We start from the raw sequence: 12,407 nt of genomic DNA on the forward strand, positions 1-12,407 counted from the left end.
TAACATTGATTTAAAACTTTAATCAACTATCAGGATTCCGATTCCAATTTTATCCATTAGAATGTCCTTTATAGCATCCTTCTCCCCACCTCCTCCAGAATCCAGGTTAGGACCAGGTATCACACTGAGTTGTTATGACTTTTTAGCACTCTTTAATCTGGAACATTTCCCAAGCCTTCTTCTGCGACATTGACATTCTTGAAGAATACAGCCGTTGCCCATTTTTAATAGATATTTCCTCATTTGGGGTTTGCCTGGGGTTTCATTATCCTTAGATTCGGGTTATACATTTTCCCTGGAAATACTGCATAGGTGATGTGTTCTCCCAGCATGACCTGCTTTTACTGATGATGTGGATTTTGCTGCAGGTCAAGGTGCTGTCCCTCTGCCCCTTTGTATATTAAATATTTCTCTTTCTACTAATAAGCCTAAACCAACTATAGGGAGACACATTAACCCAGGCAAATACCTGCTCCCCCAATAAATCCTCCCTAGGGTTAGCATCCATTGATGATTCTTGCCTGAACCAATCTTTACTGTGTACTTTTGTCTCTTCAAGTCTTGGGGTACTGGAAATCAGGTTTTCTCAGGTTTGGTTTCCTTGGGTCTTCGGTTCTGGTCTGCGTCTTCTCCAGGTCTTCCCAATGTCCTCTGTGACCTTTGGGCAGGGACGAGGTCAACGCTGTAGACTCAGCAGCCTCAACTGGAAATGAGGTCATGTGTTCCCAGTTAAACCGTCCAGCGGTGATTTGCATAATAGAGTAAGTAGCCTGTGAGCACTTACTTCCTGGATCATTTCCTGATCCCCCACACCTCTGTCCCCCTCCCTCTTTGGTGGCATTTTGTTCAGACTGCTCATCCATATTCCCCTCATCTCCTGGCTCAGTTCCACCCCGGCTTAAGTCTAAGGGTTGCCTTCCTAGGGGACGGCCTGGCCTGCAGGAACGGAACGCCTGGACTTACACTGCGTTCGTGGCAAAGTATCCGCGTGAGTTCCCTAAGACTGGCTGGACTGACATCGAGACGGGCTAGAAGTATATAAGCTCTCGTTTGGGGCGCGGGTGGTGGAGTGCGATAGCTTGTCACGAACCAGGTATTTTTCCAGGGGCTTCTCCAGGCCTAGATCGGGTAAAGGCTCTGGAGCGGGCCACCTGCCGCGACCGGAGAGGTAGGAGGGGCGCGGCTCCGGAAGGCTGGGGCACACTCCCGGCGGGCGTCCTGGAGGGCCACCCGCAGGTGGCGGCGCTGGCCTGCGGGCGGGGCCGGGGAAGGGGAGGGCTAGACGCGCGTCGGTTGGTGACGGCAGCGCGGAGGGGAGGTGCGAAGCGCCCGCCCGCTGAGAGCCATGGCGAGAGGCCGCGCAGCGGCGCCCGCTTCAGTACCCCGGTCCGCAGCAGCGCCCCCGCCCGCCGCCCCCGGGCCCACCCGGCCGCCGCCCCCGTGCACCCCAAGCCCCTGATCGCTGCGCGCTGTGAGCCAGGCGCCCCGGGAGAGGGGCCGCGCGCGGGAGGGCGGCACGGGAGGGAGCGCGCGGGAGCCCGAGCGCCCCGACGACCCCCGCGTCCCGGAACCCCGGATCTCTAGCTGGGAGCGCGAAGTCGGCGGCCGGGCAGCATCAGGAGGAGGAGACGCCAAAGCCCAGCCCGCCGTGTGCGCCCTGGTGCCGCCCGGCCGCCTGCTGTGGAGGGAACCAGAGCCGCCGGGCGGCCCGGGCCGGGCCGAGGACACCGAGGAGGAGGCAGCCAGGAGTGTCGATCGCCCGGGCAGCCCTGCGCCGGAGGCTCCCGGGGCCGCGCCTGCTACGGGGCTGCACTCCGCGCGCCTCTAGAGGGTAAGCCCGTGGACCGCTGACTTGTTCCGGCGCATCGGCCCCGGGGATGGGTGGAGAAGGACACGAGTGTTCTAAGAGTGTCGGTGCTTGATGTGGTGGCGGCGGGAAGGGCCGGGCGCGGAGATCCTGCTAGGGCAGCACTCCTCCCGCATCGGCCGCACCTGGTGCCCATTGTGTACCGTGTTGGTCACGCCGCGTGGCCTGGATTCTGGGCTCCGGCACTCCGAAGTGACAGTGAGGCGACCTTCAAAGAGCCCAGAGCTGAGCAAGGCCAGAGTGCGAGCGCACCCAGATTCCCACTCACCCGCAAAATGAATGTAAATTACATCTTCTGAGAGTGTTTGGGACGAGACAAATGGCTTTCAGGACCCCTCCTTTCCATCCTGAAAGTTAACAAGTTCGCTTCGTCACTTTTTTGTTTTGACCTGAGTTTTTTTCAATTCTTTTCGAATCTCCAAGGTCAGCCTCCTGCAGGTAACAAACTTAGTGAAATGTGTTGCTTCTTTTGTTACGTTGTGTTTAGGGAAGCAGCAGTCAAAAGCCTGCTGTTGAGGCTGGGGCTGGATGCCACCTACCCAAGCCTAAGTGTTTTAGAACCTTTGGCTGCACTTGTTCAGAAACTGAAATTAGCGTCCACTTTGAGCACCTTCTGAGTATGTGTCTAGGCCTCTGATTAAAAAAAAAAATTTTTTTTTCTGATATGCTTCACCAGAACTTTGCTTCAAACAAGTGTGTGAATGTTGTCAGTGCAAGTGTGAAGGTAGGTGGGTGCCCTTTTGCTGGAGCATCTTTTGGTTATCGGTGGTGGGGACACATACACCCCAGGGAAACAAGCTAGGAACAGGGTCCTTCCAGTTTCCAGATGCAAGAGCAGCAGAGAGGGAGGTGGCCACACTGCTGGGCAGTCTGTGGCAGGGAGGGTGTCCCAAGTCCCAATAAAGGATGACAGGTTGGCTGGCAGGTTCAGAATTGGGCCTGGAGTGACGGATGGAACCTTCCTCTCTCTCTTGATTTGGAAAGCTCGCACTCGTGTGCCCTTTGATCTCTGGCCCCAGCTTTATCACAGAGGTGCCTAGACAATTGCGGCTTGAGCTACCAGGAACACTGAGATGGGCTTGGAGATGCTGTGCTGGATTAGAAAGCCCATGTCTATGCGCAGCAGGTTTGGCAGGAGTTGGATTTCAGCTTGGCCCCAGCACCAGCCATTTCCTGTTTGATGCCCTGGGGACCTGTGGGATTTGGTTTCCCATCCCTAGCTCTCCAAAGAGGGTGCCTCCGCTCTGGCTCTGTTGCTCAGGCTCCTTCTCTCTGGTGTGTTAAAAAAGAACTTTGGCCTTGGAATGGGAAACTTGGATGCACATTCCAGCTTCTCTCTTTCTTTACTGGCTGTGTGACCTTGGGCCCTTATTTAAACCTCTGACTTGGCTCTCCCCTCTCTTGGATTGCATGCCCCCCACCAAAAAAAATCCCCAAATAAAACCCAAACAAACCTCATTGGACTATTGTAAAGATTAAGGAGTGTGTTGTTTGGTTCTTTTTTGGCTGCGCCCATGGCATGCAGAAGTTCCTGGGCCAGGGATCAAACCTGTACCATAGCACTGACCTGAACTGCAGCAGTGACAACACTAGATGCTTAATCTGCAGAGCCACAAGGGAGCTCCAAGAGTGTTTTTTTATTTGTTTGTTTTTGTTTTTTTCTTTTTTGGCTGACTCCCGGGCCAGGCATCAGATCCACGCTGTAGTTGCAACCTATGCCGCAGCTGTGGTAATACCAGATGCTTAACCCACTGTGCTGGGCCAGGAATCAAACCTACATCCGAATGCTCAAGACCCTTAGGTGCCACAGCAGAAAATCCTTCAAGAGTGTTTTGAATGAAAGCGTCTATAAAAGTTTGAATGACCTGGGAGGATTTTCAGGTCTCATTCCAACATAGATTTGTGACTTGGTAACCTTTTTGAGCCCTAATGGAGATAAAAGAGCAGATATAACAGCAATTGTTATTCTTCTTATAGGTTTACTGTGAGGGTCAAATCAGATTTTGTAAAAGAGCTTTGAAAATAAAACACATAAAACAGAATTATTCGCTTTGAGAGGAGTTCCTAAACTTTGTTTCCATGAGCAGCACTTTACACTTTGCCATCTGATGTGGATTTTTTTTCCTTCTGAGCCTCTTTTTCTGACCTTGCACAGAGTATGTCTCTGTAATTGTTAGATGAGTCTGGAATTAACCCTATGGGAGCCCCTCTTGACTGCCAGTTCCCAAAGTGGAGAACAGACCTTGGGCTTTCTCTGTCCCATCAGCCATTCAGACTTGACTGTTGCACTGTACATCCTGGAAGGCAGCCCAGGAGGGCAAGTGGGCCGGTGGCTGCTTTTCCTAAAGGGGCAGGTTATTTATTTCTCCTTTAGGGCTCCAGCAAGAAAGGCATTGGAGGGTGAAGAGTTCATTTAAACTCACTGAGGATTGCAGATATGAAATCAGGCCTTTCACCTGTCTTGCAAGTTTGATAAACTTGGAGATAATGTTAGAAAGGCCAGCCTCTTCAGGTATATGATTATATGATGTTGGTTTTCAAAGTGGACTCTGATCTCTTTAACCCATCTGTATTTGGTATGCAGCATGATTTTTGTGGAAGGACCAAGGGATGCTCCTTTTTAAGAGATGAAGATGTTAGGAGGAGAACTGTTTCCACCAACCCCAGGGCTCTTGTGGGTTCTTAGATTTTATTTTATGGTCTTGGGTGGGTTTCTGTTGTATAGAGATACACCATTGAGTGGGTCTTCTGGTCCCTCCCCCATTCTTTTTACTTCTTTCTGAACAAATATTCCCTATTTTGACTTGCCTTCCTATTAAGTGTATCCAAATGGAGGCCACCTGCAGCGTTGAAAAGTTTAAAGTTTTAGGGAAGAGACAGTACATAATAGCATATGTGTCAATTGGGTGCCTCTGAGCTAAGTGTAAGACCAAATGATGCGCAGCTGGTTAAAGAAAGGATTTGACGTGTGTTTATGAAGGGCTGTGTGGCTTCATTATTCATTGAGAAGCATATTTAATTATGTGTTTGTTCATGGTGCACCTGAGGTAGAAGAGGGTGGAACAGAGTGGACGTGAGCTCTTAAAATCCTTGCTTGGGCTTCTGCTCCAGCATTCTAGGAAGGACTGCTCCCAGCCTCACCTGGGTGGCGGTGAGAAGCACTGTAAATCTCCCTGAAGACTAACAAGGAGCAGTGACTTCTCAGTGGCCATTCACACACAGCCTTGGGATAATCTTTTTTGATCTCCATGTCTCCAGCTGGGAAATGGATTCTCTTGATGCTGCTGCAACTTGCCCTCATAAACCTTCAGGGCAAAGGTACCCTGGAAAGGAAATGGGGGAGCTCAGCCTGAGGTTTCTGATACTTCTCAGTGAATTTTCAGTGTTACGTCAGTGATTCCTTTGATGAAGAATAGAGTGCAGGATTCATCTTGTTTAATAGGAAAACGTTCTAAATTACTGCCTTGAGCCAAAAAGCACTCAAGGAAGATGTACCTTCTTTTCCTGGGGGTTCTGGGGGCTCACAGAAGCGCAAATATGTGTATTCCAGTTTGACAGTCTTGGAGCTGGAGTATTTCTAGGGTCTTTTCTAGTTCCAGACTTGATGATATGCCAGGACATTGAAAAGCAGAAGGTGAGCTTCCCAGAAGAAATGCATTTTGTACTGACATCTGAAAAGGATGCTCCATTATTTAGACGAAATAAGTATATGAGTAAATTAAAGAACTACCACAATATAAATTATCTGGATGTGAAAGTTAACAAAAACCCTGCTGTGGGTATTCAGGGGACTTTGAGATTTCTTTTTTTTTTTTTTTTTTTTTTGGTCTTTTGTCTTTTTTTGTTGTTGTTGTTGTTGTTGCTATTTCTTGGGCCGCTCCCGCGGCATATGGAGGTTCCCAGGCTAGGGGTTGAATCGGAGCTGTAGCCACTGGCCTATGCCAGAGCCACAGCAACGAGGGATCCGAGCCGCATCTGCAACCTACACCACAGCTCACGGCAACGCCGGATCCTTAACCCCCTGAGCAAGGGCAGGGACCGAACCCGCAACCTCATGGTTCCTAGTCGGATTCGTTAACCACTGCGCCACGACGGGAACTCCTATTCAGGGGACTTTGAAATCTTTTTTTTTTTCCTTTTTTTCTTCAAAGAATTAGTTGAAAATAACCATGAAGAGGTGGAGTAAGTGGTTTGAGTTTTTCTGACAAGTACCCTTTAGCACACCATTCAGTGAGCTTCACTCTTTTTGTTTTTTGTACTCCTCCTTAATGCCTAGACTTAGGTACTAGATAGTGTGATTACACTCACTAAAAAAAAGCTGCTGTTTCCTGACTTGCGTTTACGCAGATTAGCTATTGGTACATCCTACATTTTATAACATAGATTCAAGTGTATTTGCAGCTCTTAAAATAGATATTAGAATAGGGATGTGAGATTTTATTCTTTCTTCTCTCAGCACATTTGAAGAGAAGAAGCACCCATGCATATGGAGAACCTGGGGATTTTAGAGGTTCTCCATCAGGTCCTCTGATGTTTTGGTAAAAGCAAAAAGTCCTTCCAGGCAGTTCTTTAATATCAACAGCACATGCTTTGGGTGGGCCTGAAGCTTTTGTTTTGATTTGATGGTAGCATTCTGCAAGCTCTCCGTTTAAGTTTTGTATAAAATAGAGGAGGCATGATCTGGTGTAGGCTCACCTCCTTTTACTATGGTCTTTAACACCTAATTTCCAGCTTAAGATGTTGTCAGGGATCAGTTGTCTTCCTAGAGTTTTGGAAATACGTTTGGCCTCACTTGTCTTACTGAATCATGTATTTTAACCAGGAGGAGCAGGTCAGCAATGAGTGCAGAAGCCATCCTTGAGTTTCTGTTTGAAGACAATGGGGACACTTTCCTTGCTCAGTGGGGAGGAAAACTTTCTTTGACCTCTAGGAGCATCGGGTGTCCTCATTCTGATGAGAAAGGCAGGAAGTGAGTGACTGCAGACAGCTCAGTTATTTATGCCAGTGTGGTTAAGGGTCCAGATTCATGGTGGAACCAAATGGCTGTGGCCTGGGCAGAGAATGGCAGTGGGAAGAAGGCGAAACTCTTGATCGGGAGATCCTGCCTGATGCCATTTCTGTCTGACCTTGGTCCCTGCTGATTGCAGGAATGTCAGGCCTCTGCTGTGTAGTGTGTGGTGGGTGGGCCTGCAGCATCACTTTGGAGCTTGTTAGGCCTGCAGAATGGCAGACCCTGCCCCAGTCCTGCTAAATTTTTTTTGGTTTGTTTTGATTTTTGTCTTTTTAGGGCTGCACCCGAGGCATATGGAGGTTCCCAGACTAGGGACTGAATGGGAGCTGTAGCCACCAGCTTACGCCACAGCCACAGCAACGCGGGATCCAAGCCACATCTGCGACCTGCGACAGATCCGTAATCCACTGAGCAAAGCCAGGAATCGAACCTGCATCCTCCTGGATACTAGTCAGATTCATTTCCACCGAGCCACAAAGGGAAGTCTGGTCCTTCTAATCTAAATCATTTTATTTATTTATTTATTATTTTAAAAATTGTTTATTTATTTATTTATTTATTTATTTATTTATCTTTTTGCTATTTCTTGGGCCACTCCTGCGGCATATGGAGGTTCCCAAGCTAGAGGTCGAATCGGAGCTGTAGCTGTCGGCCTACGCCAGAGCCACAGCAACGCGGGATCCGAGCCACATCTGCAACCTACACCACAGCTCACGGCAACGTTAACCCACTGAGCAAGGGCAGGGACCAAACCCACAACCTCATGGTTCCTAGTCGGATTCGTTAACCACTGCGCCACGATGGGAACTCCTAAATCTTCATTTTAAACATGTCCCCAAGTGGTATTAATTGTCAGGCATTCCTTCATGGTTACATAGAATATTCTTTTCAGATGCACAAGGAAAAGGAAGTGACCAGCACACACTTGCTCCCTACATTGCTGGGGAGAGTTGGTGCTCAAAGCTGGGTTCAACCTCTCACTCTCCACCACAAAAAGGAAAGGGGCTGGGGTTTTTCAGAAGATCGCTGAACCCATTTCCCTTCCCATTGCCCATCTCTTCCCTTCCCTCGCTTGTATGCAAGATGTTGTCAAATGGGAGGACCCAAGAGGGAAGGGACAAACTCATTCTAAGTCAGTAGTGAGGAAAAACAGCCCCAAATTTAGCCAGTGGTTTACTCTCCCTACCCTAACATTGGGAGGCGTTTCGAGTAAAAATATGCCAGAGCAGTCAACAGGCAGTTCTCCCCACATTTTAGCTAAGTAGTTAAAACATCCGTCCATTCATCCATCCACCTATACACTCACCTACTCTTTGAAGAGTAAATCTTCAGTCCTGGGTCATGTGCACTGTGAATATGGGAGACCACAAGAATGACAGAAAGGGAGCCATTGGTTGGTAAGTGGACCTGACCCAGTATATGCAGCAGGTGCAGAGCTATAGGGCTGCCATGCTCTTTCCATAACCTCATGTGCGAGTAGGCAGGTGGCCTATCTTTGCCAAATTCTTTTCTTTCTTTTTTTTTTTTTGCCCCAGAGGTGCCCAAGTGCCCCAGTCTCAGAGGTGAAGGGAAATTCCTAATGCAGTGACTGCCTTTTATTTCTTTTCTTTTTTTTTTTTTTTAACAAAATCATGGTAAGGTAAATGTAACATGAAATTGACCATTTTAGTGATTTTCAAGTGCAGTTTTATGGCATTAAGTACATTGTTGTGCAAATATCACCACTATCATCTCCTGAACTTTCTCTTATGCCAATGAAAGTCTATACTGAATAAACACTGACTTCCCATTTCCCCCATCCCTTCAACCCACAGTTGACACCATTCTACTTTCTGTCCCTATGAATTTGAATATTCTAGGAACCTCATGTAAGAGCAATCATACGGTATAATGTCTTTAAGATTCATCCAGGTTGTAGCATATCAGAATTTCCTTCCTTTTTAAAGCTGAATGTACCATACTTTGTTTATCTATTCATCCACCTGTGGACACTTGGGTTGCTTCCATCTTTTGACTCTGATGAATAATGCTGCTGTGAACGTGGGTGTGACATCTATTTGAGTCCCAGCTTTCACTTCTTTTGGGTATACATCCAGAAGTGGAATTGCTGGATACTGTAGTAATTCTGTTGTTAACTCTTGAAGAATCACCACACTGTTATCCTCACAGACTGCACTATTTTGTATTCCTGCCAACAATGCACAGGGTTCCAATTTCTCAGCATCCTCGCCAACCATGTGATTTTCTGTTTTGATAACTGGATGTGACGTGGTTATTTCAAGTCACTTTTCTCCGTTCATTTCATTATTCTCCCGACACGAGCCATGGTCTTTGCCTTGCTTTAAGTTGTGGGGAATTCCTGAAAAGTGGTCGATACTAGAAGCGCTTGCTTTAACCCTTGCTGCCAATTGCTGTTTAACTCTGAGGACATCACATTTAATTTATTTAGTAAGTGCAGTGGGACTCAGGTTAATAAGGTTTCTAGAGGCTGCTGGTGTTTTAGGGTCTGTGCGTTTATGGTCTTTATCTCCATTCTTGCCTCGCCTTTTTTATTTTGAATGGAAATTGGAGTGTGTGAATTGAGGGATCAAAGAGGATGAGAAGAGAAGGGCAACTGAATAAGACGATCCATTACATTTTGTGATTCTGAGTTCTAACAATGAATTTGGTTTGCCTTTTGGGCCTTGACTTTCCAGTGGAGGGGTTGGTGGTGTGACATTGGCAGAGATCTGGCAAAGAACATGTCAAGGACCTTTTTAGCAAAAATGAAAAGAGGGGTCCAGAGATGTGTACCTTGGAAAATTTCAAGCCTGGAAAGAAAACTGGAGGTTTATTTCACCTAAAGGGCGATTCTTGTTGAGTTACAGAGTTGAATGAAGTTGGAACTGGTAAGCTTTGTACTGGGGGATTAAAAACACCAACTAAACAAATGATGACCCAAACCTATGATTCTGGAATAGCAGTGTAATGATTTAGAGGAAAGGTGGGGAACAGGAAAAGGAGCAATTTGTTACAGGTCTGACTCACTGGGGTTGTGCCTGTGAATGTTACATTTGGGTGTAGAATTTCTGAGACAATTGGCTTACTGGCTTTCATTGAGGAGAAGAAAAGGGTGTCATTCAGCCAGTGGGTATTTTATTCCCACCTTGCATCTAGAATGTTTTAAATAAAATACTGAGTATTATGGGAATTGTATAGTTCTGCTTTATGGACCTGAGTGGGAGTGTTTTTTCATTTGTTAAAAAATACTACCCCCCCTCCCCGTGATTTAACAATCTGTCTGGATAGACTAGCATATTGTTGATGTGTTTGAAGCCATGTTCTTTTTTTTCCCTTCAAGATTGGTGCTTTGTCAGGGCTAGAAGTATTGAACCCAGCAAAGAACTGTTTATGACAGTCAGTTCCTAAATTATTACCTTACATGAGAACCTCATATGGTTATTAAGAGGGTTACATGAATTGATATGTATGTTGGACTCATCATTTTGTGTTAGCCATTTTTTGGTTTTTGTTTTTTGTCTTTTTAGGGCCATACCCGAGGCATATGGAGGTTCCCAGGCTAGGGGTCCAATCGGAGCGAGGTACTTGCGAGGTAGGGAAATTGTGTGTATTATTAAACAAGGAACTACTTGATAAGTCCAAGAGGACTGTCATAGCAATTATTGAATGTTAACTTGAAAAACTTTTAGCTGGGCTAAATCTCTTGATACTGGAAGAGAAACGATATGCATATGGAAGGGAATAAAGAAAATAAATATTCCTGGGAGTATGGTTATCTTATACACACGTGTGTCATTTATGATACACTGAATTCTCAATTTGGCTAGAGGCAGCGTGACAGGATAATCAAGTCTGAAAATTTCCCTCACAAACTCAGAAGCTGCAGCTACATTTGTTTGCAAGGGTGCAAAAGGGAAGCAGTCTGTAGACTTTCCTAAGAGAAAGCTATGGCAAGGCAGGGGCCTCGTTAGGACAGGCGGCTGGCTTTCCCTTGGTGAACGTGCCCTGGCTGGCATGGGGTCCCGGGACTCATCCACGTCTGGGGTTGACTAAGACCAGGACTGAAAGCTCTGGCTTTACCCAAAGAGAGACAGGATGGAGACCTGCCTGGGCTTCTAAGTGATCCTGCTGGAAGGAAGTGGATTCCTGTGAGTGCTGTTTGGGGGTGAGCCTGCTCTTTGAAGAGATGGTGGTAGGGTCGGGAGGAGCGGAGTCAAGGATGGGGCTGAAATTTCCAAATTGGATTCATATCACTCCATTGTGCAGGGGGTGAAGGTGAGGAGCCTATTTTGGTTTTGTTTTTGTTTTTTGTCTTTTTTTGTCTTTTCTAGGGCCGCACACATGGCATATGGAGGTTCCCAGGCTAGGGGTCGAATTGGAGCTGCAGCTGCCGGCCTACACCACAGCCACAGCAACTTGGGATCCGAGCTGTGTCTGAGACTTACACCACAGCTCATGGCAATGCCAGATCCTTAATCCACTGATCGAGGCCAGGGATCAAATGGTTCCTCATGGTTCCTAGTCAGATTCATTAACCACTGAGCCACTATGGGAACTCCGAGGATCCTATTTTGAATGTGCTAAGTTTGATGTGCTCATGAGATTTCCAAGGGGAGATATTTAGAACAGCGGGACATCTGGGGCTGATGCTGGGAAGAGAGATCCGAGTGTGAGGTAAGGCTCTGGTGGCCATTCCTGGGTGGCCAGTGGGTGATACCATGTGTAGAAGCACTTAGAGAGGCCTGCCCAGAGGCTGACCAGGGGGAAACCAAAGTGCTAGGGGAACGTGTTCTTGCGGCTATAGGTGGGGTTCGTAGTGTCACTCTGCTGTGAGAGGCCAAGTAGGATAAAGGCTAAAACGTCCTTTGGGTTCATTTATACATAGTAGGTGTACAAATATTTGTAGATTTGTATCACTCAGTTCTCCATGGTTCTGAAGAGATACTGGCTTAGTCTTGTAAACATCTTATAGTAACACATTGACTAAAAATTCTTGTGGTATTTGTGAACATTTGCAGGTTTCCTTGCCAAGCATCATGTGTGTTTGTCTCACATATTGCTGTGTCCATATTTTTATGAATTCCTGAAATAATGAGCCCTGAGTTAGATATTTTTCTGTGCTTTCTTGTGACTCTTATACTTCTTACTTGTGGTTTTATAGTTTGTACTCTCGGCTATTGAATCATGGTAAAAACTGAAGAGAATCAGAAACTGCTTGTTTTAGCAAAGATGTTCTGCAGCCCCATCAGAATGGATGGAATAAGAAATTGGACATTATAAACTTCTGGTGAGAATGTGGAACAGCTTGAAGCCTCATACACCACATACAAAGATCAAACACTTGGAACATCAGCAATGTTTACTAAAGCTGAGCGTATACATTATGACCCAGTGATTTACTTTTGGGCAAATATGCAGCAGAAACCCATGCTCTTTACTTAGTTCATAGCAACTTTACTAACAATAGCTCCAAACTGGAAAAAAGCCCAAGTGTCCATTCACTGGCGACTTTATACACAAATTGGTATA

At 46.6% G+C, this 12,407-nt stretch overlaps 2 protein-coding genes across 9 annotated transcripts in view; one reads left to right on the top strand and one right to left on the bottom strand.

Moving 5' to 3' along the window:
• On the bottom strand, window positions 1-5,117 carry LOC146397274 (uncharacterized). The gene is made up of 4 exons (XM_084987507.1): window positions 5,009-5,117; window positions 1,993-2,075; window positions 964-1,824; window positions 1-703 (listed from the first exon to the last, which is right to left on the bottom strand). Exons 1-3 carry the CDS (start codon window positions 5,115-5,117, stop codon window positions 1,279-1,281), a joined length of 738 nt encoding a protein of 245 aa, XP_084843633.1. The 3' UTR covers window positions 1-703; window positions 964-1,278.
• TRAK1 (trafficking kinesin protein 1) overlaps window positions 1,316-12,407 on the top strand; it is a 161,282-nt gene continuing 150,190 nt past the window's right edge. For all 8 annotated transcript variants that reach the window (XR_014822812.1, XR_014822814.1, XM_084987874.1 and 5 more), the window contains exon 1: window positions 1,316-1,831. The gene's annotated coding sequence lies outside the window, so the exon portion shown is untranslated. The remainder of the gene's footprint in view (window positions 1,832-12,407) is intronic.

This window comes from Sus scrofa, chromosome 13 (assembly GCF_054392235.1).
Source record: "Sus scrofa isolate SSC_HxYL_T2T_F1_AM1 chromosome 13, Sscrofa_HxYL_maternal_Yorkshire_Landrace_v2.0, whole genome shotgun sequence".
In the NCBI taxonomy this organism is placed as follows: Eukaryota; Metazoa; Chordata; class Mammalia; order Artiodactyla; family Suidae; genus Sus; species Sus scrofa.

Coding starts and splice junctions, on each gene's coding strand:
- LOC146397274 (XM_084987507.1), bottom strand. CDS start 5,117: ATGGAGATCAAAAAAGATTATCCCAAGGCTGTGTGTGAATGGCCACTG. Junction 2,076..5,008: donor TGCTTCTCACCGCCACCCAG/GTGAGGCTGGGA, acceptor GGCTCTTTGAAG/GTCGCCTCACTGTCACTTCG. Junction 1,825..1,992: donor CGGTACACAATGGGCACCAG/GTGCGGCCGATG, acceptor CTTACCCTCTAG/AGGCGCGCGGAGTGCAGCCC.